Consider the following 26,586-nt stretch of genomic DNA (forward strand, 5'->3'; position numbering starts at 1 on the left):
AGAAAATATAATTGTGTAAATTGCTTTCAAATTTTTATAGGCTCACACATCTACTTCGTTATTTTAAACATTTTGAATCAAAAGTCAACAGAGAAAGCCAAAAGCCCACTAAGCACGTTTGAAGTGTGATGTAGGCTACATTTTTAAACGAGCAATTGATTTATGCTGAATGAAAAATGCTGAAAATATTGTTTGTTTCAGCATTAACAATATCAGTTCAAAAACGATCGTAGGACTACTCGGCATCCGACAACTCAGCAAGTGCTTCAACTCAGCAAGTACATTTCAGCTACTGCCAAGTCAGCAAATGAGATTTACGTGTTCACGTCGGATATGCTTGGCCATCGCTTATCAAACTTATTTTGCTTATTTGCGACATTCCAATTTTTGGCTTGCTCAGTTGTCGCTTGCTCGGTTAACAACTGCTGACTTGTAGGACTCTACAAAAACAACGAAATCTCAGCATGGTTAACCGACAACCATTGATGTAGTGTCTGGGGGTATTTGCTAGGGTTTGTAGATCATGGGGATGCAAAACTACTTCCGCTGTTGGCTTATCCGTAACACTAGAACGTTAAGTTGTTTTCTTCTTAACAAAATAATGTACCTTTTGTGGGTTATATAAGAGGACTGAAGTTGGTTTTGAAGTAATTTAAAGTTTTTAGTTGAAAGCAAGCCAGTAGCAAAGCGTAAAATATGTCAAATTAGCAATTGACTCTTCTAGTGTTGCTGGAATGGCGGAGTTGCTCGTCCCTTAATGTACTGTCTCTAGGCATTAGCAAGTACCTCCACATCATTTTAAAGTGCTGTCCAGAATTTTTTTTTTTATTAGTTAAAATGGTTTAATAAAGTTGAGTAGAAATTTTTTTTTTGGTTGAAATAAAGTTACAAAGTATCAAGGGTAGGGGTCAAAAGTCACTTAGATTGCAAAATTTATGGATTTGAAACGTTCTTGCTTTCAAAACTCAAGTGAAAATTAAAGAAAAAGCAATGACATTTCAAGAATACGTTACTAAGGAGGAGTTCGTGTTTCTAAAAACATTGCTAACAAGAGACAAAGCAGACATTGCTTGACACTGTCTGCTTTGTAAAGCGCTGAGGAGCAACGCATTCTGCGTTGGATACAGCGCTATATAAAATATAAAAGCTAACATTATTATTATTATAAGAGCTAAGTATTTACAAACGCTGTTAGTGACGTCATTATTGTTCATTTTTCGTCTTGTTTGTTGCTGACGAGGTCAGTGAGTTTAAAATTAGGGGTAGGCTATATGCTTTTTTATGACGTGCGGAGTTTTAGGGATAGGCAGTGGTTCCCAACCTTTTTTTGGCTGTTTCCCTAATCTCCATCCTGAAGTGAGCCAATTACCCTCACGATCAATTTTCAAAAACAAAAGTGTTTATTGCTATGTATTTCAAAGGGCTAACAATGACAATCAAAATGCAATACAATACTCGTCGTCGTGTGAGCCTCTGGGGCCGAGGGTCTATCCTTTTACCACCCCGGATTCATGATGTTCCCGGACGACACAATAAAGTTACCAGAGAGCAGCCAGTCTTTGGTTTCATGATCCATGACACGCAGACCTTCCGCTCCATTAGGTGACTTGAAAATGGAGCAGTCATTGATGATGTGGTCTGCGGTCTATTCCTCGGCACCACATTCACAAGAGGAGGAAGAGGCCATTCCCCATTGGCGCATGGTTGAGCATACATGCAATACAATACTGATTACTGAATACAAGATAAAAATGCGTGGTAAACATTCAATGCGAAGGTTGGGCCTGGACGTCATCGGCCAGCTTTGTAATCCTGGGCTTTGTGGTACTGAGGGCAATTCTTGCGTCGCTGTCAACATCTAGGCGATTGCGCTTCTTTTCCAAGACAGTTGAAAATCCTTGTTCACAACGATACATTGTTGAAAAAGATGTCAGGATATTTAATGCCTGTGTCGCTAATGTTGGTGCGTCATGGAGTCTGCTAAACCAGAAGGGTTCCAAGCCTTTCCTTTTGAAATCAAGTTTTAACGCTTCGTTCATTCGGAGAGTGATAAATTTTTCTTTGGTCGGAAAGTTGTCATCATCAACCTGGCTGTCATCACATGTGAAGGGCTCAGTGTACCATTGGAGACTAGCCGTGTCCAAATTCGGAAAGTGCCGTAGTTGTCTATCTTCTTGGCTAGCTGGGCTAAGTGGTCAGCTATGTCCTTCTTCAACGCCGCTGTCAAATCAAGTCCATTGCCTTCGATCGAGGTACATGTCAAGCGTCTGAAACTGCACTACTGTGCCTCTTCCAACTCGCTTGTTCCACAATTTAACCTTTGCGATAAATGCTGCTGCGTCTACTTTGGTGTCGATCACAATTAGCTACATTCTTGCCTTAAATTAAAAGATTGCCTTTGTTCAATTCACCAAAGATATCAGCCAGATAGCACAGCTGGGAAATCCACCGTTGGTTATAGAGAAGTATTCAGTGAAGTCGGACTTTTTTTCTATCAGAAAAACATGGACAGCCTCACGAAGTTCGACCAGGCGGGTTATCACTTTGCCACGAGACAGCCATCGTACTTGTGTGTGGTACAGCAATGCTTCGTATCTTTCTCCCATCTTCTTGCACAGTTTCTTGAAAAGACGGTTGTTCAATTCCTTCGCTTTTATAAAGTTCACAACCTTCACTTGCTTCACTGTTTCCAAATCGGGTCTCGTTACCCCCCAAAAACAGGCAAATTACCCCGCGGGGGTAATTTACCCCCAGGTTGGGAACCACTGGGATAGAGGTATATTTTTGTGAGCTTTCCTACTGTGTAAATGTAGGTTTGGAATATTGATTTTTTTTGCAAGACGCGAAAGTGCATTCGCCCAGAAGCGCAAAACAGTTCTGCAAAACCACACAAAATACTCTTCTTTTCTTAATTGTTTGTCCAACAATGTTACCTAACGGCTAGCCTACATACAGCTTCAATCTTTTTGAAAGTTTTTTTTACTGAGTGATTAGGCTAAGGTACACAATGTAGGCTACATATAGGAGGTGATTTTATAGCAAAATGTTGAAAGCGTTAAAAATGATTCATATACACGTGCCAGAAAGCAGAATAATATGAGAAATTATAAGAGAAATAGGCTATGCATAAAAAGGAATAAAATTAGTATATTTGATAATAATTACCGTATTAAAAAGTCGTAGAGCAAAAGCACAGACAATAGCAAAGTTACATAGTTAATTCGTCATCACTTGGTCAAGCTTTTGATGCAGAAAAAAAAACAGAAAAATTTGTGACGTGAATCTTAGACCCAAGCAGACGCAGGCCCAGTCATCAAGATTAACAGAGTGAAATTTCCGGTTACTGCAATATTGCTGTCTGTAAATTATTTTATTCACTAGGTGTCGCTGAATAGAAAGCAATTCTCAAATGCGTAGCTCAAGCGCACGCCCTTTGAATCGAACCAGCGCTGATTGATCGTGGAGTTTCTTCGTAAACAAAGGTGGGTGCTTAAACAACTGGACATACATTTAAATGTACAGAGGATTCGCACTTTTAGACTAAATGCAAACAACTCATTATTATTGTTCACATAAAGCTCCGCATTTCAACTTTATTTGAAACCCTCGTAGTTTGCGCTAGTGTAAAAATTTGCAACATACAAGCAGAGTAAGGGATTGAACAGAATAGAAGACGTTTTTTCCATCACTCATCCTGTGATTTTCTTCAATCCCATTTTGATTGCATCATACAGATCTTCCACTCCATCACCATAATTTCTTCCATCTTACATCGACAATTTTTGTGATTTCCATTGTATATGCCACAAGTAAGCTAGTTAACTATAGGCTAACTTGGAGCTATAAATTTAACGGCAGTAGTTTTCTACGGATTGCGTAGGTTGCGTCCGGTGTTTGGAGTTAAAACTAGAAGACCTATATTTGTGGCCTTGTTTCGGTGCAACACTTGTTGTACGGTACATTGTACATGGATGTGAAATTTTTTTTTATTTTTTTTGCGCAACAATATGAAACATCAGAAGTATCTCACCTGCATAACTGTTTGTTTTTTCGATGTCTCCAAGCATATCTCCAACTTGTTTTTGCAGATGTGTGAAGCGTAGGAGGAGCGGCTGCGTTTATGTGTTCTGTTTTCGCGGTAGGCTACCGGTATATGCAGGGGCGCCGGAACGATTTTTGACTGGGGGGGCAGGATCATGAAAAAGGGCACTTTTGTTGCTGAAAGGACAATTTTTTTTATAAGATATAAGGATAATGCCCATCGATCAGCTCACTATCGAGTAATGATACAAGTGTCCGGTATATACTTATAGGCCTTGACTGTGTTGCAGGGTACTGCGACAGTTTATCGAACGACTATTGATCGAACGACAGTTAATCGAAACGACAGTTTATCGAACTACAATTAATCGAACGACGGTTAATCGAAACGACTGTTTATCGAAACGACTGTTCATCGAACGAAAATTAATCGAAGGACTAACCGCAACCCCAGATAAAATTTGTTTCGGGAGATTCGTCGTCCGATAAACTGTCGTTTCAATGAATTGTCGTTAGATGAACTGTCTTTCGATAAACTGTCGCTCGATTAACTGTCGTTCGATAAGTTGTCTTTCGATAAATTGTCGCGTCACGGTGTTGCAGAATTTTGTGCCGTGAATACTACTTTGAGGCAAAAACAAAAGATTATAATTAGACTAAAAGCGAATAGCAGAAATTGTTATATTGCAAAATGTGCAGTAGCTTACATGATCTTAAAAGGGCACTATTGCCCCCCTTGCCCCTCCATCTACAGAAAAATTGAGGCAGGGGGGACATCCCCCCTGCCCCCCCGCTTCCGGCGCCCCTGGGTATATGTCCAGTGTGTGTTTAGGAGTTTGTTACGGGGCAAGCTTAGGCTACTTTCTGTTTCTATTCTATCGGTTAAGTTTCATTTATATTTATTGGGTCCTTGTCTTAAATAGCCACATGTTCTGTTTTTTTTTTGTTTTTTTTTTGGTGCTTCTCTCTAAGATGTCGCTTCGATATATCTAATTCGTTAGGCTACGGTATGTGTTTGATATAGCGTGAGCTACTACTTTTGTCAAATGTAGCGTAGGCTACCGTTATGAGAAGCTATAGCTTCTCATAGCTATACCATATGCTATAGCTATACCACAGGGGTGTGCAACGTGCGGCCCGCGGGCCAAATGTGGCCCGCGAAGAAAAATTTTGTGGCCCGCGAAGATGTGCCAATTTTGAATTGTGTGCGGCCCGCGAAACATGTTTATACGGTAATTTAGTTAGTCTGGTACGTTTAAACAATTCATTGTGGAGTGGAATATTGTAGATTTCGCACCTTCTGTTAACCATATTTTAGAAGTCTCCCACCGGCCACCGCCAATCCATTGTATTTAATTTTCTATTCTGATGTCTCTGGATTTATTAATATTCAATTGAACACTGAGAATATGTCCTTATAATCTTTGTAATGTATTGTATTGAGTTTAAAATTAACCGTTGTTATTGCGTTCATAAACGTAGGTGCACTGATGAGAATTTAATATACGAAAACGTTTTTTCTGCAACACTGTTTTTTGCACTCTGTAATGCCAGATGCAGATTTATCTGTAGCTTTCCATCACGCATTGAAGCGGTGATCTGATCATGAAATTTTCTAAGGTTCGAGAAAAAGTTTTCTCTGCCTATAAAACGTTGAATGGTAGTTTAATGGTTTAATCCAGTGGTTCCCAACCTTTTTTTGGCTGTTACCCTAATCTCCACCCTGAAGTGGGCCAATTACCCCCACGATCAATTTTCAAAAACAAAAATGTTTATTGCTATGTATTTCAAAGGGCTAACTATGACAATCAAAATGCAATACAATACTGAATACAAGATAACAATGCGTGGTAAACATTCAATGCGAAGGTCAGGCCTGGACTTCAGGCGCCAGCTTTGTGATCCTGGGCTTTGTGGTAGGCTACTGAGGACAATTCTTGTGTCGCTTTCGACATCCTGGCGATTGCGCTTCTTTGTCTTCCTTCCCAAGACAGTTAAAAATCCTTGTTCACAGCGATACGTTGTTGAAAATGATGTCAGGATATTTAATGCCTGTGTCGCTAATGTTGGTGCGTCCTGGAGTCTGCTAAACCAGAAGGTTTCTAAGCCTTTCCCATTGAAATCAAGTTTCAACGCTTTGTTAATTCGGAGAGTGATAAATTCTTCTTTGGCCGAAAAGTCGTCATCATCCACCTGGCTGTCATCACATGTGAAGGGCTCAGTGCACCATTGAAAACTAGCCGTGTTCAAATTCGGAAAGTAGTTGTCCATCTTCTTGGCTAGCTGGCCTAAGTGGTCAGCTATGTCCTTCTTCAACGCCGCTGTCAACTCAAGTCCATTGCCTCCGAGATACATGTCAAACGTCTAAAACTGTGCTTCTTCCAACTCGCTTGTTCCACAATTTAACCTTTGCGATAAATGCTGCTCCGGCTACTTTGGTGTCGATCACAGTTACATTCTTGCCTTGAATTAAAAGATTGCCTTTGTTCGATTCACCAAAGATATCAGCCAGGTAGCACAGCTGGGAAATCCACTGTTGGTTAGAGAAGTATTCAGTCAAGTCGGACTTCTTTTCTATCAGAAAAACATGGACAGCCTCACGAAGTTCGACCAGGCGGGTTATCCTTTGCCATGAGACAGCCATCGTACTTCTGTGTGGTACAGTAATAGGCTACTGCTGGTCACAGCGGTAAATCATAATCTCTTCGTGGGAAAATTGTAACATAAGATTCCCAAATCCGTTCGTCTGTATATAATGACCGAAGAAACACACACTTGAACTTATTTTCAAACAGTGCATTTCTGTAAAATTAGCCCGAGGCTATCGAAAACGAGGGGGGTGCAACGCCGTACACCACTGAAAACTGTCACTACAGAACAGATTAATTGGATAAAAGACGGAACTTTTGTCCAGCTAGCAAGCACTAAGCCAACAGTTAAATGTGCGACTAACTCTCAAGCAACCATTTCACGAATGACCAGAATAGATATCAATATCTCAAATTCACGTAGAAAGTAACTGTGACGCAATAAATGAAGACATTGTCACGCGATTCAAAACAGGTGTCCAAAGCTAGTAATCCAATGTATTCATGTTTAAACAGGTTTCAAACCGAAACAGGCCCAAACAGGTCCAAACAGGTTTGACACAAGTCTTATTAACGATGGTGCAATTTTGGCACATTTTCTAGCAACTTCCATGACGTAATATTCAGTAGACTTGAACGGTTTTTATATGACGTTTGATTAGGTGAACCATTGTCTGGAACAGCTACTTCGTATATTTCTCCCATCTTCTTGCACAGTTCCTTGTAAAGACGACTGTTCCATTCCTTCGCTTTTATAAAGTTTACAACCTCCGGTCTCGTTACCCTCCGAAAACAGGCAAATTACCCCCCCGGGGGTAATTTACCTCCAGGTTGGGAAACACTGGTTTAATCACTTATTTCTAAAAATGTATGGTCACATAAAAGGCATTACGAACAAAGTACGACTTTGGAAAGCTCACATACAGACAGGACATCTTTTCCACTTTCCAACTTTGAGAGACTATGGAATGCATCCGGAGAAGAAAACTAAATTTAAAAAATTGTTGTATCGTATGAATTTTTGGCTCGTTTCAAGGACTTCAAATCTCATGAACATTTGTTTGATATATTCTCTTCGCCATTCAACACGGACATTGACAAAGCACCAGCTGATATCCAACTTGAACTGATTGATCTTCAAGAGAAAAAGGATTTGAAAGCAAAGTATTTAAAAATGAATCTTGGCGATTTTTACCGAAAACATTTCAACTAAGATGACTTCCCACATTTCAAAAATCCATGGCTTCAAAAATGGCACTTTTTGGCTCAACGTATTTGTGCGAACATTTTTTTCTAAAACGGGCGTCATGAAATCTCCCTATTGATCGGTTCTGACAGACCAACACTTGGAAAATGGACTTCGAATTGCGATCACTTCCATTAAAGTAAATTTGGAAAAAGCCGTCAGGAAAAGAAGCCAGCTGCAAACTTCTCACTGAGCTCGTTTAAAGACAGTGTGACAATAAATTTGAATAGCAGTTTTCTTCAGAAATTTATGCGTCCTAACTTATTATTTCTGGAAGGAGATAACCCCTAATATAAGAATAACATGAATAACAAGAAAAACTACTCTTTTGTGCCTGCAACTACTAGAAATCATATGTTAAATAAACGTGCTGGTCACAGCGGTAAACCATAATCTCTTCGTGGGAAAATTGTAAGATAAAGTTCCCGGATCCGTTCGTCTGCATGTAATGACCGAAAAATAAACACTCTTTTGAAACGTCTATTCAAAAGTATATTCCTGTAAAATTAGCCCGCGGCTATCGAAAATGGAACGCAACACCGTACGCCTCTAAAAACTGTCACTACAATACAGATTACTTAGATAAAAGACGGAAAATTTGTCCAGCTAGCAAGCACCAAGCAAACAGTTAAACTTGCGACTGACTTCCAACAAACAATTTTACGAATGACCAGAATAATTTGCGATATCTCAAATGCACGTAGACAGTAACTGTGACGCAATAATGAAAGACAATTATGAAGTCATTCAAACAGGTGTTCAAGCGGCTAATGCAATATTTCGTCAGGTCTTACGACCGATGGTGCAATATTTGGACATTTTCTAGCAATTTCCATGACGTAAGATGCCAGCTAGGTTAAGTAGACCATAACGGTTTTATATGACGTTTGATTTGGTGAATAATTGTCGGGAACACGTGCGGCCCGCGGTTTCACCCAATTATTTATATCTGGCCCTCCTGTAACAAAGGTTGCACACCCCTGCTATACCACAATAAACTTGATTGATTGATTAATTATTATTATTGTTACAATTACAGTTAGCACTTTGGTTTTCAAAGTGCTCTGCTTGCTGCCAAACAATGTAGGCCTACAGTAATTGTTTCTAAAACTGTTTGATTGATTGTTCACATTTTCATGCAAAGGATTCAAGAGCAATGCAGTGTATTTAGAGTAAACGACTGAAGTGAAATTATGCTACTCTCGAGAGTCACGAGGATGCTTAAACTGAACTGAACTGATGCTTGTTTGTGAATGTTGTTGACTTCTCGAACAACCATCGCGTTGGTTCATTACGAATTGATATATAAAAAACCGTGTTAGATGTAACTGGAAACCACAGATGTACGTGTTAGTGTTAGATGTTAGTGTCAGTAGCGTAGCCAGGAACTTTGAAAGGGGTGGGTTTTGACCACCCAGCAGCGGGTGGTCTGGGGGGCTCCCCCAAGAAAATTTTGAAAAATTACTTTGAATTTGGTGCATTCTGAGAGCATTTTCAACAAAAATGTGGGTATGAATATTCCTGTAAAATGGTGCTGTCTGGTAGCATAGCAAAAGAATAAGATCATGTTTTCTTCGGCATTTTTCGGAAATAAAGCTAAGTCTTTGTGTTTTCTTGTTGCTAATTCCTGGCTGAGATGTTTGAATGTTTGGTATTGGCAAAACTCGCTCTTTTAATGCAATTTTGTTTAAAACTAGGCAATTTTTTTTAGACTGAAAGCATCATTCTCAATATCGTGACGTCACACGCGTGCCAAAGGGGGGGTTGTAACCCTCAAAAACTCCCCCTTGGCTACGCCACTGGTTAGTGTTAGATGTTACGTGTTAGATGTAACTAACATGTAACCGTGTAAAATGATGAAACTGGAAGGGAACGATGAAAGAGTGTCTTCCATCCCATTCCATCTTTGACATTTTCCGTCTTCCGTCGCAAAATATGCCTTCCATTCCATCCAATCCCATTCTGCATAGCCTACAAGTTTAAGCTGCTCTCCATTCAGCGACACCTACTGGATGGAATAATTTACAAACAATTACACTTCTGCTATCGAAAAACTTACTCAGTCAATTTTAGTGACCATGGCTGCGTCAGTAATTAAACTTCTATACACCTACGTTAAAATGCGAACAGTAAAATTTTAAACAAACCTTTTTTCACTTTGAGAAATCAAAAATAGAAATTTCAGCGATCAGTTAACTAAACTTCTACAAACTTGAACTTGTGTTGAAATTATACTGTTCATGTAGGGAAAGCCCCTTCGGTGTGATTAACTTTCATTGCAAGGTTTGATCAAGGTCCGGTGAAACGCATAGATCATTACATTTGTGGACAAGCAAACCTAAAAGAATGCACCAAATAACTGAAAATCACGAATCTGGAATAACATTTAAAAATTTTAAAGATTGCAAATAAACTTTTCGGTGAACATATCATAATCATGGCCTCGGGGCATTTTTACTGTGGACTGGGCTACTTTTAAGTTAACTACCGGTACCGCATTTTTATTGGCATGCCTTCTGGACAGCTTTTTTCCTTCGCATAGTGCCTTTCATTGTTTGATTGTTATCGTGATTTTAGTTGAAAAAGCACACAGCTTAACTGAAAGTCATTACAAAGCTAGGAACTTAGGCCACAGCAGGTATTATTATTATTTTTTCTCGACTATGGTAACTGTTTAGGCTCAATGAAGTTGTGTTTGATGCGCTGCCACTGTCTTACCTTGAAAAGCAGATGAGGTTAGGCATAAGACTCATCACTCCTTTAGATTAGGTTTTGCAACTGAGGCTACATTGTGTTACTGACTAAAGCTTTTATAGAATTTTAGCACTGTTTTAAACTATGCCTGTTGTTGTTTGATTTACTTTTTAGATTTTAATTTATTATTTGTTTGACATGCTGCTGCATTTTGCTTTTAGCGTAAAGTTATCTATGAAATAAAAACAGTCAATGAGATTAAATTTTACAGCCTGAGCTATATCTGTAGTAGGCCTATTTCTTTATATTTCAATCATAAGCAAGAAGAAGATATATCAATAGCCTACAAACTTTAAATTTGGAAAAAAAGCAGTTTGGCTGCTTAAAAGTAGCTAACCCATGGCCTTAGAAACAATAACTAAGCCCATGGAATCATTGCAAGCAGTACAATAATTTGAAAAATGGCATTAAAACTTTCTTGTTAGGGTTATAGAAAAATGACAAAATTTGAACGGCAGTGGGATAGTGTTTAATAAAACACAAAATGTCTGAAGCTATTATAAATACATACGGTACCGGTACTGTATAGGTTGCTATGCCAAGTGTGCTGACAGAAGTTAATACCTAATATATTGCATTAAACATTGGCTGTGGCTATATTTACACTATATTGTGTAATAATAGCCTAAATAGTGTTGCCAGATAAGGAATTCTGCCCTAATTTGAGAAAAGTTTAAAGCTGTTGAAAACAAAAACTTGTATTTTGGAAATTCTTTTTAGTTCTGGCCATAATCAAAACCCTAATCTTATTTCTAACCCTTACCTTAACCCTTCCTAACTTTAATCTTAACTCTGGCAACACCTGATTGTAACCATGGCATTAAGTGTGGAAAAGTAGCCACTTTCTTAAACATTTAAACTAAAGATTCACATTACCGTATATGTTGTGCGTGGGTTGTAGCTTATTTTTTGAAGTAGCCTACAGAGGCACTTTGTTTTGATATGAGCCATATTTTCTTCAAGTTTATATTGTCAGTTACCAGTGCCAGTAGGTTTAATGATATCAGTTCATCAAAATTTTAAAGATTGATTTAATTTGTTTAAAAAATAACAATTTCAGCAAGTTTAAAGAAATTTTTGTTCGTACTTCTACATTACCAGTTCAATAGGTAGGCCTATGTCTAATTTAAACTAGATAGGCTTATGCAATTAAGCATATGCATTTATGCATCAATAATGATGACGCCAAGTTACTTTTTTAGTTACCATAGTACAGTAGCCTACTAGAAAGCCACGTTTCTCGTAAACACACACAGATGGAAAGATTTCCGGTTTAATCGTGTAGATCTAGTATTATTGTGACAACAATAGATTAACTTCACATTGGCCTACATCCGGATTAAACGAGTTTCTTAAAAATTGAATAGAATATTCAGTAAATTTACAAGTGTTCATAAAATACAAATGAGACCTTAGTAAATAAATTGAACATAAATGAATTTTGATGAAACAACGGTTTAAAAAAGTTTTACTTTATTCAATTTTAATTAAAAAACATTAATATTTTTTTATATTGGTAAAGTTATTTAAGAAGTTGTAATTATTTTGATAATTTCGATTTACATTGCAACACTGAATAAATGTATGAATGTTTTTGTAAATTTTGCAAAACCAATTCAGACAATGCAATTGTATAAATGTCATTGAAACGAATAAAAAAAATTTGGAATCCTCTTTTTCTGAAACAAAGCACAGCCATTTAAAACTAGCCTACTCATAAATACAATAAGCAAGCTTTCTGTAATACTGTAGGCTATCTCATTTGTGATCATTGCTTTGATTTCTTGGCCTTTGTAAAAAATGGTTTATGGCTGTAGATTGTTTTATGAATGTTCACATGAATAAAGGGACTTGCGTTCTTCTGGTGACTATAGGCTGCTAGGTTACCTCCTGATGTTAAGGATGATACCAAAACCATCATCTTTAACATCAGGAGGAAACCTAGCAGCCTATGGTCACCAGAAGAACACAAGTCACTTTATTTATCAAATTATGCCTGGTGAACAGTTTCACTCTGATTTTAATGTTCATGTATAATTTATGAAAAACTTCAAATGGCTCTTTAAGTTTTTTATATTATTGTAGGCTACATTGTAAAATATATTTTTCAAACTTATAATAGATCAGTGTGGATAACCTGTAGTTATGGAGTTTAAAGGTAGAATAATGGTGTTTTCAACTACTAACTGTACCCAATGTAAGGATGCCAAATTACTGTTAGAATCATTAAATTTGCCATATCATGACATTAATGTTGAGAAGCACCCCGATCAAAGGTATGTACAAAGTGTTAAGTCTCTTTGTCTTTTATAAAATTTAATTAGTGGCGTAGCTTTATGATATATATACTTGACTGGTGTGGTTTCATGATGTTAAGAATTACTGTAGCTGGCATTAGGCTCACTGTGTTATTGTGTTGTCCCCACAGGCTTATGTGTATGCATAAATATTGTCACAAAACAAGATCAGGTCATGTCCTATTTGTATTGTGAACAATGTGACTAGAGATATTAATTGTATTGTTAAATAAATTATCCATGTTTTGTGTCTAAAGCCTTCTATGTGTATATTTTTGTGCAGTCTTCTCCTTACATAGGCTATCTTATTTCAGCATGGATTGAGTTATTTTTTTAAACTTACTTTATTTTTTAGCCTTAGGCGCTTGTTTTGTTGTTTTGAATGATCTGTAAGTATGTTAGTCGTTTTTGTTTTAACATCTACACCAGTTTTCAAATATTAATAAACGTACAATAACAGGATTAGAAGTGATGCTGTGAGTTATACCACTAATTATATTTGTTTATTGCAAATCAAACATGTGCTTTCAGAGACGTGATGAAAAGGTTTTCTGATCAGACATCTCTACCGCAAATATTTTTTAACGAGAAATATGTTGGAGGAAATGATGAAATTCAAGCTTTGGTACATGTTCAATTTAGTTGTTTTGAAACTTCAATAAAAATAGTAATTAAAAGTTTGTGTTATCGTTAGAATAGCCTTTACTAGAATAGCCTTTACTGACATTACCACAATAATTGGGCCGTGAAGTTTGTTTACAACTAAGTGGCTCTTTAATTCGTTACCTTAATTGGTGTTTTGGAAAATCGTAAAGTAGCCTACGGTACCTGAAAGACTTCTTATATCAAAACTCCATAAGATAGCAACTTATCAGTATAGTTAATCAAGAAATTTCTTTTCATACGACGACGATTCAGTGGTTGCCTGATACTGCGAATAACTGACACTGAAAATCACAGTTTAAGAACCATTTTCTATTGTTTTGTTTTTTCTGTTACGTAGAGCATTTGCTAAAAATGTGTCGAGCAGTGTTGTTTTCAATTCATCACATCAATCATTAGAATTTCAAACTCGATTGTGACAATTTTTACATCGCAGCGCGAAGAGGAAATCCAGGGATTGATCAAACATGTGTCCGAAAACCCTCCTCCTGATGGTGCCCCTGTACCACTTCAATTTGATGGCTCAGGCAAAGATAACTCTAGCAACGGTACGCTTAACTTCTGCTTATCACCGATCGTGGTTGTGGAAAAATATTTTATAGTTACCGGTGTAACAAAACAATTCCCAGCTCAAATGATTAACCACAGAATTTCATTGTGGGTTGTAAACGGTACGAAAAAAAAGATTTGTAACATAACACTTTTGTTGTGTTTTCTGGCATCCCTTTGTCTAAAAAAACAACAAACTTTTATATCGCAAATGCCTTTGAGAGATTTTTTATCTAAGTACGCAGTTCATAAAACCCCGTTTTGCAGATTCCTGCGAGAAAATAGACGAAATGGCGGAATTTATCGAAGATATAAAGCAACAGAAAGGAATCATTGTCAATCACAGGCAAGTAGATGTCGATCATTCCTAATAATTTTTACTTTTCCCCCTTTTTGATTACAACTAGGCCCACGTTGCCTCAGCGGAAAGCCTATTGATAAAAATTCTATTTAAAAACACCACGACTGGCATTATTTCCCGATTATCTGAAGTTTTCACCCAACTGAAATCAATATAGGTTCAACAACAAAATAAATTTAAAGAAAAAAGAATGTATTTTAAAAGCCTGCAGTAAAACGAAACTATATTCTAAAACGATCTAAACATAAACTAATCTAAGTAAGGATTATGCTAAACCAGCTTGTTTGTCACAGTAATCACAAGCTGGTTTTACAATCATATCATGTTGGGAAATAAATTTAGAATGTTCCTGTTCCGACCAACTTTGTAGTTAAAAAAGTTCCAGTTTTAACCAGAATTATAATCGCGGTATTACATCTCTTTCGAGCACCTAGCTGGTTTCAATTCATGCAAGCTTTCAAGTGAGTGGTGAATAGCAGAAATACATGTCGTTAAAATCAACGAGATGACTGCCAGTTTGTACTTTTTATTACATGTGTAATATTACCCGGCGGGCCGGATAGTGTTGAATTTGCCAGCACAACCACATCAAACCAACAAAACAATTCATGCCATTTACCTCAAAATCATGTCGTCATAATTTGTTCAAACGTATGATCGCTTGACCTGGACGACAGCTTGTGTCGCAGTTTGACTGTAGTCTACTTTGCTTAAAATTGATAGGCGCCGTTTCACCTTTTATAGCTAACTAGATATTGTATTTCAGGCAGTTATTTCATTCGTACCCTAAGACTTTCACGGGCAAAGATATCATCACATATATAGCACACAAAGAAGGATTAGGTGAGGTAGCAATTTTGCTTTACTTGCTTGGCTAATGCATGCACAAAATCCACAAGCTAGCAGAAGGTGGTTATTTTTAATAAATCTTAACGTATAGTGGCGTAAAAATTGCAGTTTTTGGCTGTAATCACAAACATTCTATTTCGATTCACACTGCATGATTTGCAAGTGTGGACAACTGCGTTTAAAATACAGGCCTTTTCGATCGATAAAGTTAACGGCAGCCATTAATGTCTCACCACAAGTTGATAGGAGAAAAAAAAGCTTTACTCAAGTCTGATGGGTGTATCCTGATTTTAAAAACCTTTTATGTTGTATGTGAAAGCTAAAGTTGATCGTATCGGTAATTACACCAATTAGTCAAAACCTTTTTCTATTAAATGAATGTATTATTATGTGTAGACAGAAACAGAGCCACGGAAATAGCCCAACAACTTATCGACAAAAAGTTTGCGACTTCCTTGAAAATGGATCAGCCAATCAAGGACGACAAAACCCTTTATCGTTTGGTCCAGCACATTCCATCAAAAGCATTTAATGCTGGACAAGCTGCTTACAAGTGCATCACATCAGGTATGTGGTTATCTTCAGAGAAAACAAAAAAGTGCAATTTATGTCGTTTTAACGTCAGCAGTTAGTGCGCACAAAAACCACATCAAGCAATTGTTATGGCAAATCAAAAATTCCAACATCGTAGCCTACAGTATTCTTGACATTTTTTGAGTAAAATTTCTGTAAGTTCACCCTTGTCAATGTTTACTGCCTGTATCAATGATTTGTTGTGTACCGGTATTCTCGAAATAACTTGACAAGAATGCCTTCAACTACTTTAATAGCAAAGCTCACTAACAAACTAATTAATTAACGATTTAATGAATTTGTGCATATTGTTTTGTAACTTTTAAAAGTTTGAAACTGGTGTAACGTCAACGAAATAGTAGTGTAGTTAGTAACACGGCTTTTATCAAAACGAATCATACAGGCATTAATGATTAATCTATAGTGTAATTATCCTTCATTTAGCGATTAATAGGCTATCAATTTGTCTCGTAATTATGAGTAGGCTACATTTAGTACGCGTGGCTAAGATTGGGGAAATGCTGTTGGCATCCTACTGGCGAGGAACTTTTATTTTATAGCTAAATTATAATCAAATTGAAATAACTTCTTTAAATTCGCTTGTCTACAGTGATTATCCCACGCAAAGCGTTAGCCTACTCACCAAGAGTTCCTATTGTTATGTGTGTGTGTTGTATATGCCACTCATTATCGCATTAACTCACGGACTTAAAACTATAAGTTTGCAGACTACATAGCTTGTAATTTCGTGTCACCTGAGATGAGCCAACCTTGTGGTACAAATGGCTAAGTTTGCAACAACATAAAATATTAAGTTATCTATGATTAATTAATTCTGTTTAGCTTCTGAAGTGTCCATCCTCTTAGCAGAAAGCTTGTCAAAGTTATATACTGCCTATCTATCGTCAGACGGTTCGTCTGTGAATTATAGTGGCCTTGAGCAAAGTTTTGAATTCGAAAATTATGTCGAATTGACAGCCCAGTTACAAAGAATCCAGGTACGGCTATCTTATTATGATGTCATCAACGTACAGTAATCCCACCGTTCGATTTCGCTCACGGGACGTTTAGTGTTTGTTGTTGTTACTTTAAGTGCCACTTTCCAATCAGCATGTCTTTGCCTGGAGGTATGAACGATAGAAGATGCCATTATCGTCTTAAACTACGTTTTTATCAGACGTATTGACTACCCGAAAGCAATTTACAGTAAACGCTTTCTAAATCACTGTTTTATATCTTTACAGTTAGAAGATCTAGCCGAAGAAGAAAAGCTTGCATTTTTCATCAACGTCTACAATGCGCTGGTGGTTCATGGGAACATCAAACTTGGTTTCCCAAACTCAACGTACCAGCGATTTAAGGTGACCATAGGCAGAGCCGTTGAGAGAATAATTTGGGCCTGTGACCAATGAGACTCTCAGGTGCACTATATCCAACCAATATGAGGTGGTGTCCAAGTTCCAGGGCCCCTTGGAATGATTACAAACCCCTAAAATCAACCTAGGCCCGGGTCCAATAGCACCCTCTGGACCTCCTTTTAACCTACTGACTGTAGGACTGAGTTGTAAGGAACCTCTGTAATTTTAAACCGTTCCTGCCTCTGTTCATCTTCCAAGACTTCTTGCCATGTAATTTTATCTGTCTATATTTTAGTTTTTCAACAATGCGAGTTACATTATTGGCGGATACACGTTTTCCTTGCAAGACATAGAGAATGGAATCCTTCGGTCCAACCAAAAGGTAAGAAAATATAAACGCTCATCAAAACATGTCACAATCATCATGTCAGGTAACAGGATATTTGAAAGATTATCATCACATATCAATGAAAAATCTTTGTCTTTTCTTCATCTGGTTTGCTTTTGCATTTATTACTCAGTGAATTAAAAAATTCCAGAAATAACCTAAGTTACAAGTTGGACAACTACAAGATAAAATAATCATAAGGTGGCGTGATATTGGAAGGATTAGAGCTGTTCATATGATAATACTTTTAGCACGATAAGTGATATTAATACCACAAAAGAGTGCTCAATGCCAATTCAAGTAATATAAAAAATCGGCTCAATCCAAATGCAGCAGTAGGTTGTGCGATGTAGGCCTACATTGTAGCCTACTAGTCCTGTTGAAAATTGTTTAATGCACTCAGTTGCGCCTCTTTACGGCTGCATTTACACTGTCTGCTTTGTAAAGGGCTGAGGAGCAACGCATTCTGCGATGGATACAGTGCTATATAAAAACAGGCATACTTATTGTTATAAACTTGTTCATGAAATAATGTTGCGGTAAAACGAAAGTGCAGTAATAACAGTTTGCGTTATCTTGATGAATAGTTATTAAAATTTTATTTTTGCAATTAGATTTGATAAATTACAAGGGTGTGGGTTTTAAAGTTGATCGATTGACTTGCAGTGAATTGAAAAGATTACGATTGAGTGTGTAACTGGCCTGTGGGCATCAGTGATCTATTTTGTACGCTTTATCTTTATTCAATTGGTTTTGAGACGACCATACAACTGTGTTATCTTTACCCTGTAGGGTGTTGGGATGATGAAGAGACCATTTTCAAAATCTGACACGCGGTTGAAGTACATTTTTACACCTCCCCAACCTCTTATCCACATGGCGTTAAATAGTGGAGCAAAAAGTTCTCCACCTCTAAAGTTGTATTCATCTGAGGTAAGTAGGATGAGCTCTAGCCTATCATTTACTAGTAGGCTAAGCCACTTTACCAAGTACCGTATTAAAATAGTGTCGCTCCTGCAAGCAATCGATAACTGATGCAGAGCTTCAGAGTGATTGATGTAGACCATTGTCACAATGCGACCTTGTAAATAGTGAGCAGAGTAACTTTCACATTTTTTAAAGGGGAAGATCACCCCTTCTGGATCCTTCACTGTGTGGGCCGGTAACGCCTAGAACATCACATAACCAAGGCGAAAGAGAAAATTGAATTGTCCTGTCTTTGTCATGAGTTACCAAGGGGGGTGGGGGGGACTTGTATACCTGGGACTGGTATATAAGTCCCCCCATGGTAACTCATGACAAAGACAGGACTCAATTCAATTTTCCCTTTCGCCTTAGTTGTGTGATGTTCTAGGTTTTTCCGTGTGTGCCGTTCATCAAGCGTCGCGTACAGTTATGAACAATGCCAGTTTAGCTGATGATCGTAGTTGCTGTCTGTGCATAAATGGCCGTTTAATGCGTAAGCTTTGACCTACAAAGTTAAAACTTCTGTTATAGTTAAAACTGTATTGACAGAAGCCTTATGACAGCCAGCATTTTAACTAGAAAACCCTATGGTTGTTCTGTGCTGCCAGTCTTTTCTATCACCATTGTTTGTGCATATGCGTTTCATTTTCTCAACTCGATCGTATTTGAAAAGCAAGCTAATAGCATCTCTCTCTCTCTGAAGCGGTGGCTTTGAGCAGGATGAAGCACTCTCCGAGAAATGTTTGGAAAAGATTGCTATCGAGCGGTGCAAATTTCTTTCTGACAAAACCTCTTCTGAAGCTCAATCCTGGCAGTTTACCTGATAGTTTGATTAAAAACTTGGTGATGTGCAAGATCAAAGAAGGTTGCTCTGATTTTGTCGAAATCATGACAAAAAGCCATGTTATTAATCTACGTCAAATTCTCAGCCTTTTACTGTATTAACATTCATAGGACTATTTGCTTAGGGTACCTTATTTGGCAAAACAACTAAATGTGGATTTGTGTGCAGAATACGATGGAAGAGCTAAGATTGTCCACGGCGTCTTTCTTGGAGAGTGACGATGGCTGCTGTATTGACACTGAAGAGAATCTCATTGGATTGAGTTTGATATTCAAATGGTACAAAGACGATTTTGGAGGCAGTCCTTATGAGGTAGTAAAACAGTGCATTGACTAATTAGTAAATTACGACGTAGAATCTTAGGCAACAAAGTCCACAATGTTTAGCTAATTGTTCTCTGTAAAATGAACATTGACACCAACAGCCAGGGCATTTTTTTCTATGACTGTCCATTTAGCTAAGCCCACATTAATGAGAGGTGGTTGTGCAATAAGTTCAATAACCATGTCAATTCACATGATCGAAATGACGTAAGCAGGGAGACGTAAGCTACAGCATTTTCGTCTACAAAGTTTGAATGACAACATCGCATTCTATGAGAAACTTTCGAATAGCGTTCTTGCCAATACTTTAATATCTTATAGCCAGCACACGTTTTAAGTTTTTTTTTTTTTTAATTTTTTAGAAAGGGTACGCCACTGCCTCTTGGTCTATCATGAGCTTCAGACCTCAAAGTTGTCGTGGTTATGCCACCATTGTAAGTTAATGAAAAAAGAAAAAAAAACTTCAAAACCAGAAGTTGGGACAGTGTCGAGATCAACCTACATGAGCAGAATAACATAGATATTGCAGAGTTGTGTGCAATACAATTTTTTTCATTCCACCCCAGCCATAGTTATCAGCTTATATTAGTTTAATGATAATAATCAGAAACGTTTTGATGCTAACCCATGGATACTTTAGGTGCTCAAATGGGTTAAAAACCACATGGATGAAGGGAAGAAGAAGCAGGAACTGACGAATCTGTTGGAAGCAAAAGTTTATGACCTTGTCTACTTAACATACGACTGGGAAACAAATAAGATAGAAAACCCAACAAGTGACCTGTAAAGAGACCTAAGCCATTGCAACAACACCCAATGTTCTTTATGCCACATCCCTTTCTTTGTACTTTATTGAGGACGAGATAAAGTTTTTATTTGGTTAGGGAAAAAACGGTTGAGACGACCATTTATTAGGTTTTAATGAGCTAAAAAAACGAAGTACGCTTGCAAATATAAAACGAACAAAGTAAGTCAGTCTCACAAGATCAGAACTTAAAGCAACAGAAAGTCCCTCTGAACATTGTAACAAAAGCTCTTATGAAAACGGGTTTGCTGAGACTGAGTGAGCACAGAGGCGCGATCAGAGAAAACAATCAACGTAAAGCGCGCCGGGCAGAGAAACCATAATGTAGAAACATAAGTAGAATAAACGTAAATTTACAACAATGGTTTTTGATGTACCTGTAAATTTGGGATGAGAATAACACCGACAGACGTTACCAAATTGTACGATAGAGATAGTAGAAATGCCCCGCAAAACCTGCCCGTTAATAAACAAAACGCGATGACGATGAGACAGGCTTATAAAAAGGGCATAAAAAGGACAGTAAAAATAGAATGGAGGAAATTGTCCGGCAAATCTCAAAGTTTAAGCACAACGTATAAATCGCGTCGGAAGTTGTTTGTTACTTGCGCTTAGATACTATGACGTATATATCACTTAGATACTATGATACAGAGTTTAGTATAATGGCCTCTTCCTCCTCCTGTGAATGTGGTGCCGAGGAACAGACCGCAGACCACATCATCAATGACTGCTCCATCTTCAAGCCACCTAACGGAGTGGAAGGTCTGCGTGTCACGGATGATGAAACCAAAGACTGGCTGCTCTCTAGTAGCCTTCCAGTGTAGTCCGGGAACATCGTGAATCTGGGGTGGTAAAAGGATAGACCCTCGGCCCCAGACGCTCACACGACGAGAGTTTAGTAGCTTCAATCCCACGGTGAAGAGACGCAGAGCAGATTCTCCGTTTTTTTTATGCGTCCTCTTTTTGTAAATCCACGGTCAGTACAAATAGAAGGTTAAAACATTATCAACCAATTTTGATTATGCAGTCCACGAATTAATCCTGATGTTGATGATGTGGCCTGTCTGTCTGTTAGGACCGAAATCTTCCTCATCTCACGATTTATTGGGGTGGAAGAGTCCATGTTCACGGCTGCAAGATCACACTTTACGAGTATCCCTTTGAAAGTTTGGGTCTACCTTGGTCCCGCTGTGCTGCAATGTTGAAGCAGCAATGTGCGATAAACTCAGTAATTTTCATTTTGTTTGTTTATGCGTCACTTCTGACATCATAGGGGTGCTTGCCCGACAGCTTGCATGCTTTATCATTGGAGTTTATAATCTAATCGCACTTAACGTACAACTGTAGCATAATGAGTTTCTGTGTAGAATGGGATAAGTTGTTTACTATCAGAAGAAGCAACGTATTCCAGTGTTACTTCTTGAAAAACTTCACTCTTGTCAACTTGTTTAAAGTTAAGATTGCTTTCGAACATTTTTAAACTCGCCGTGTTTGCCATGCCAATCTTAGCGTGAAACGTTTCTGTTCGTAAATGCTTGATTGCGTATTGCAAGATCAGCCTCACAGCCTCTGTACCGAAGCCACGTCGTCCGCAACCCTCTTCTGCCACCATCACGGAAATTTCAACGTTTTTACGCCAGGAACCGTTGCTGCAATACAAGTTGATGTCTCCGACCATGCAATTTGCCTCCAACGATATATCTTCTTCGGTCATGTTGTGAAAGGCGCCATCTTGAGTGCTATTTTTGTCATTTTCTTGCTTTTGTTTGTTCCTAGAAAATATAGCGCAGCTTTAGTTTGCCAGTGCAGAAACATTTGAAAAGTTTATTTGAGATTGCAATATTATAACTGTAGACATTTCATGTGTAAATATACGTATTTTGCAAATAAAATAAGCAGTTTCATTTGAACTAAAACATATTAGAAGTTGCAGAGACAAATTAGGTTTGCAATATTATAATAAATCTATTAAACGAAGTACATACCAAGATCCAGAATAATGGTTGTTACGGAGATATACATAATAATAGCCAGGGCCTGATTAAGGCTCACGGGGGCCCGAGGCACAGCTAAGTTTAGGGGCCCCTGTTGGCAATCGCTTTCAATGCAATACCGTGTAGTATCTGCGAATGATGAAATATGGGCTAACAAATAGTTCAAGCAAAACTATAACTTCATAAATATTAATTTAGCCAATTTACCTACAACTTTCTAACAGTATGCCTGAGCAGCAGTGGCCGAGTGGTTAGCGCGTTGGGCTCGCAGTCGAGAGCCTGCATGTTCGACTCCAGCCACCCGCACTTGCTGTTGTTTCTCTGGGCAAGAAACTTTACAATAATTGCCTCTAACCAGTGATCGATTTCGAGTAATGGGTAGTACCAAATTTAAGTCATAAGTAGAGTAGACAACCGGAAACAGACATTGCAGTCGGCTGCAGCGTGGGTCAGGTGTACGTCGGAAGGCGTACACCGATGCATAGCGCTCAAGTCCGCTTTCCCGCAATGCAGGATAAAGATAATAAAACAAAACAAAAGTATGAACACTCTTATACTTGTTACAAAAATTATTGGATGAAAAATCTCTCTAACAGATTGGAAATTGAGCTCATTTCAATTTCATAATGGAAACACTAGTAAAATATATGCTACATTTGAATTTGAACTAGCAGAGTTTATTAATTGATCCTTGAAACCAGTGCTGTGTTAAACCCTTTGTGGGCCCCGGGGCCAGAATAATTTTGGGCCCTCTATCGTCAAGCAGACCTATAATATTGTGTATATTTTCACTGCACCGACATGGTAATGTGGTTCGTTTCAATAGACTTTCTCACCAGTTTAGAAAACAACACAAGGGTAAGTAACCGCAAACACAGGTCTATCATTTCTTAGCTACACCTTTGCTCGGAATGAAAGCCAAAAGTGTTAACAATTTCTAATAAAAAAAATACTGGCAATGGAACATATCAAACATATCGGTCACGACGCGGTAATACCATCGTACAAAATTTTGACTGTTTGAACTTTGCCGCCCGGTACCACGCAGATAAAACCAAAACTGTAGAAATTATTAATTTCCATTCAGATTTGGTCATCTGGTAACATTATTGTTTTTCCCCATTTTTATTTTTTATCTGGCAACATTACTTGTTTTGTCAACCAAGGTAAAAACATTGTAATTGTAAACAAAAGCAGTGTAAAGCGTTTTGAGGATCAGGTGTTCAATTATTTTTATTCAACATTATTTCATTTCAAGGCAAAGCTTTCATAATTTTATGCAGGCATTCAAGTCTAATTAAAGTTTTTAGGGTATGGTAGCCTAGGTTAGTGGCAAGAATAAACATGTCCTTGTGTTAAGAATGATTTTTGTTTTGTACCGTACAGCATGTGATATGCCAGGCTTATAAGGTATTTGAAGATAAGAGCAATTTCATGTGCATATATTCAGAAAAAGTAAATACAGAAGAACGTTTCTGCTAAAAGTACAGGACAAGTTTTTCCTGCTCGCAACATCACTAGTCAAGGATATTTATAATTATAGTATTGTATGTAAACGTTCAAAATGAAATGATAATTAAACGATCTGAAATACTATTTTGCTTACACCTAACAATTTTTTAAAACAAAACACTTTTATTGGTGAAAATAAATTGAATCTGTGAATTCACAAAGGGCCTAACCCCATTTTTTTTTATTTTACTTTTTGTGCTTTCCGATTTCTTTCAATGAAAAGAAATTGAATAATTATGTGAATTCAAAAAGGGCCCTCCAGTTTTTTATTTCACTATTTGTGCTTTCCGATTTCTTTCAATGTCTTCTAAACTAAATGATACTTAAAAAAAACAGCCAAATTTTTCAAACATATCGGTAAACACATAAAAAATACCCTATCATTTTTACATTGATTTTGAAATGGGCCCAACTACAGCAATTGCACTTCAACTTCTTTATAGTTTCTCCACAGAATCCTCACTGAGTGAACTTTTTAGGTATGATGCTTCTTACCAGTATATATGTTTAAACATATAATCATTATCGAAGTTTCACCACAAATGTAAATGACCAAAATAATCAAAACAGTTGTGCCAAAAACACTTTGTGGCAATTGGGCCCTTTTTGAATTCATATATTCAATTGCATCAAACCTGTTATATGTTAAATACATTTCTGCAGATCATGTTACTAACGTTATCGCAGTTTAACTTTGTTTTTAGAGATGTTTCATTGTAGTTAGGGCCCAAATTTGTATAATAGGGCCCAAATTTGAGATGTTTTAGTATAATAAGGGCCTAAATCATCTTCTTAATGGACAAGTACATGCAGTGAACTTTAGCAACTCAAAAAACACTTTACTGAAACGCAAAAGTATATTATTTGTGGGCCCCTGAGATGGTGGGCCCGAGGTTCGGGCCCCCTTTACACGGCACTGCTTGAAACCTATAAAAGTATTGACGCCTACGGTACTAAGGTAAAAAAATTGGGGGCCCCCAAAGCCAGGGGGCCTGAGGCCTGTGCCTCGTGTGCCTCATGGTTAATCGGGCCCTGATAATAGCAATACGGTACCGGTAATGACAAAACAAAAGTCCATCCCAAAAACAGGTAAAAAAAGGATCAAAAATGTTTATTAGGCCTTCGCAGCTCAAACTTGGATTTAGTCTTGCAATCCTGTTTTTTTTTTCGGTGAGACTTTTCGGTCATTTGTCCGAAATGACTTGAAAAAAATTCGGTCATTTTTTATTTATTTCGGTCATTTTTGGTCATATATAGACAATTAACTATATTTTTTTCGGACATTTTGCTACAAAATCGGTCAATGACCGAAAAAAAAAACTTAGCTTGCAATAAATATATAACCTATAACACCAACAGTATACCCGTCTTTCTAACCTGGAAAATTTGTCATTGTGCATCAACATGTACGCAAATAGATAAAAGTATGCCTCATTCAACCTTTAAAAATATACATCTTTATCGTTGAACAATAAATACTGTACTAGTAATAACTATATTTGATGTTTTTTTATCGTTGCATTTTTTGATTTTACATTTATCCTGGCCGAGTATCTGAAGTGTTTCAGTGGAATGCGCAACATTACCTAGTTGAAGAAGGTTGGTATAACCGAACGAAACTTTCTGAGTATGAAGTAGAATAGCATGCAATTGATAGCTAGTTTAGTTGATTGTTTCACTTAACAAGTCAAATTTGATCACAAATTTGGAACTTACCATAAAAAAATATCAATCCTAGATCGTGTCGTAGAAAAATTAAATTAAAAACTAAGTTTCCATTTTAGAAAGATACATACTGAAGACTTTAACATACCACTTCTGTAAATCTAAAATAATAAATGTCAGTTTTCCCTCATCGAGATGCCAAGACTTTTGCATTTCATATTCTTGTTCCAGTGTCAATGGTTCAGATGCTGTGAGTTGTTGCAACTTGACGTCTTGCATCCAGATGTTGTATTTGACAACATGGTGTCTTTTATAAGGCACCAGTGCTACTTTTTCACCAAGCAATGTCGTGTTTGTGTTTATTTTCATTGTTTTAACACCACTTGTGTTACTTACAAAGTAGAAAGCACCTGAGCAAGAAGAAAAATATAGTAGCACACAAACAGCAACTACTATGGAGTAATAGGACTATCCCCCTTTCTACAGGGCTTACGTTATAATAGCATCGACAAGTAGAATATAGGGGTCCACAATCTGTAAGTGCTCATACTGTGGGACCGGATAATTTGATGCTGCCTCGCTGTGATGCTGGGTGATTTGAGCATTCTTGTTAGTAAATTGTATTACGTGTATTTTGCTGAGTGCTTGCACCAGTGTGGAATATTTTAGTAATGCATATACTGTACTACTGGATCCAATATTGAGAAAGGTGTTATTAAAATGATTATTACTGCAGTTATTATTGTCATAGATTGTCTATTTAGCAGGTTGGCAGGCTATTACAAAATGCCTTACAGACAGAGGGAA

The 26,586-nt window shown here is 37.5% G+C and overlaps 2 protein-coding genes across 2 annotated transcripts; one reads left to right on the forward strand and one right to left on the reverse strand.

The window, feature by feature from the left end:
* The first annotated feature begins 12,769 nt into the window (after positions 1–12,769).
* LOC145777300 (uncharacterized) lies at positions 12,770–20,587 on the forward strand. The gene is made up of 12 exons (XM_082588651.1): positions 12,770–12,905; positions 13,458–13,551; positions 14,026–14,137; positions 14,406–14,488; positions 15,270–15,342; positions 15,745–15,915; positions 16,765–16,919; positions 17,166–17,282; positions 17,575–17,661; positions 18,460–18,600; positions 19,646–19,789; positions 20,441–20,587. Exons 1-12 carry the CDS (start codon positions 12,775–12,777, stop codon positions 20,585–20,587), a joined length of 1,455 nt encoding a protein of 484 aa, XP_082444777.1. The 5' UTR covers positions 12,770–12,774.
* A 115-nt stretch (positions 20,588–20,702) lies between these two features.
* On the reverse strand, positions 20,703–26,148 carry LOC145777301 (alpha/beta-tubulin-N-acetyltransferase 9-like). Its single transcript, XM_082588652.1, has 2 exons — positions 25,928–26,148; positions 20,703–22,380 (listed from the first exon to the last, which is right to left on the reverse strand). Exons 1-2 carry the CDS (start codon positions 26,146–26,148, stop codon positions 21,939–21,941), a joined length of 663 nt encoding a protein of 220 aa, XP_082444778.1. The 3' UTR covers positions 20,703–21,938.
* Between the last annotated feature and the right edge of the window lie 438 nt (positions 26,149–26,586).

The sequence above is a fragment of the Aplidium turbinatum genome, chromosome 9 (assembly GCF_918807975.1).
Source record: "Aplidium turbinatum chromosome 9, kaAplTurb1.1, whole genome shotgun sequence".
Lineage (NCBI taxonomy): Eukaryota > Metazoa > Chordata > Ascidiacea > Aplousobranchia > Polyclinidae > Aplidium > Aplidium turbinatum.